The 1,239-nt window shown below is 52.4% G+C and overlaps 1 protein-coding gene across 1 annotated transcript in view; it reads right to left on the bottom strand.

Moving 5' to 3' along the window:
- Positions 1-1,239, bottom strand: part of FAHD2A (fumarylacetoacetate hydrolase domain containing 2A) — a 12,622-nt gene that overhangs the window by 2,154 nt on the left and 9,229 nt on the right. The window contains exons 4-5 of the mRNA XM_011956505.1: positions 590-649; positions 152-314 (exon numbers count right to left, since the gene is read on the bottom strand). Of these exons, the coding sequence (XP_011811895.1) occupies positions 152-314; positions 590-649 (223 nt within the window). The remainder of the gene's footprint in view (positions 1-151; positions 315-589; positions 650-1,239) is intronic.

Here is a 1,239-nt window from a genome sequence, read left to right as displayed (position 1 = left end):
CTGAGGGTAAGAGACTTGCCCTGTGTGGAGTCAGCAGTGAAAGGGTGGCCAGGGAGGGCAGGTGCCGCATGTACCTGAACCCACGCTCCTCCCTGCAGCACTGTTCATCTATGCAGTGGTAGGTACAAGGGGGCAGGGACCAGGGACCTACCTGCTACACTGTCCTTGGTCACCAAGGCAGGGCCCAGAGGGCAGAAGGTGTCGAAGGTTTTCCCCAGCAGCCACTGCTTCCCATTGCGTCTCATTTGCCAGTCACGAGCACTCACGTCATGAGCCACAGTGAAGCCGGCCACGTGGGCCATGGCATCTGTGGCCTATGGGGCAGGGGATGTGGCCATACAGGAGGTTAGATCACGGGTGACACCAACACTTACGGCAAAGGATCTCTAAGCTGTTATCCCCTGTTAGTAGCCAGGGCCAGCCAAAGGTGGGTGAAGGGCAAGGCAGTGTCAGAGAGCAAGGAGGCTGACCGCTTCCCAGGGTCAGGGACAGCCGGCACCGTGTGTTGGTGAAGAGGTCAGCACTGGGAGAGGCAGGAGCTGGGGCCTCTGCTACACTCTGGCCTGGGAGCCCCACCTTTCCACCTCACCTTGATGTGCTTGCCTTTCTTTCCAATGACCACGGCCAGCTCCACTTCCCAATCTACTTCCTGTAGGGTGGGAGAGGAACAGTGAGCTGCAGTGGCTTCGGGGCCCACTGTCCATGCTGAGGCTGCACACGGTGCTGAAGGGAGTGGACGTTTGTCATTAGGCCTTGGGTGCCAGCACGTTTGCCATCACCACGAAGCAGAGCCAAGTGAATGAAAAGGGAGCTGTGACTTGTAGACCCATACATTTTGGGCAGCGGCAGACAGCATCACAGGATGCAGGCACAGGTCCTCTCCCCACTGTGACGGCAGAAGAGCAACACGTGTCCAGCGCACTGAGTTTAAAAGTTACTCTGGATACTTTTAACAAAGAATAAATACGAAGTAATATCCTCTAGCAATACGTAACCTTCCTGTGTGTCAGGCACTATTCTAAATGCTGTAATGTTATTAACTCACTTTAGTAAGAAAAAGATTGACATCCCACAAAGGACTTGAGTAAGCAATTCACAAAAAGGTAATGGACATGGCCAGAAAACATGAAAATATGCTCAGCCTCTCCCATAATCCATAAAATACAACTACAAAATAGATATAATTTGGCCTTTGAAATTGGCAGCTCTTTCTGATAATAACCAGTTGGTATGAGTACA

This window comes from Colobus angolensis, unplaced genomic scaffold (genome assembly GCF_000951035.1).
Source record: "Colobus angolensis palliatus isolate OR3802 unplaced genomic scaffold, Cang.pa_1.0 Scaffold42, whole genome shotgun sequence".
Taxonomy (NCBI): domain Eukaryota; kingdom Metazoa; phylum Chordata; class Mammalia; order Primates; family Cercopithecidae; genus Colobus; species Colobus angolensis.
This window is presented reverse-complemented; position numbering and strand designations above follow the sequence as displayed.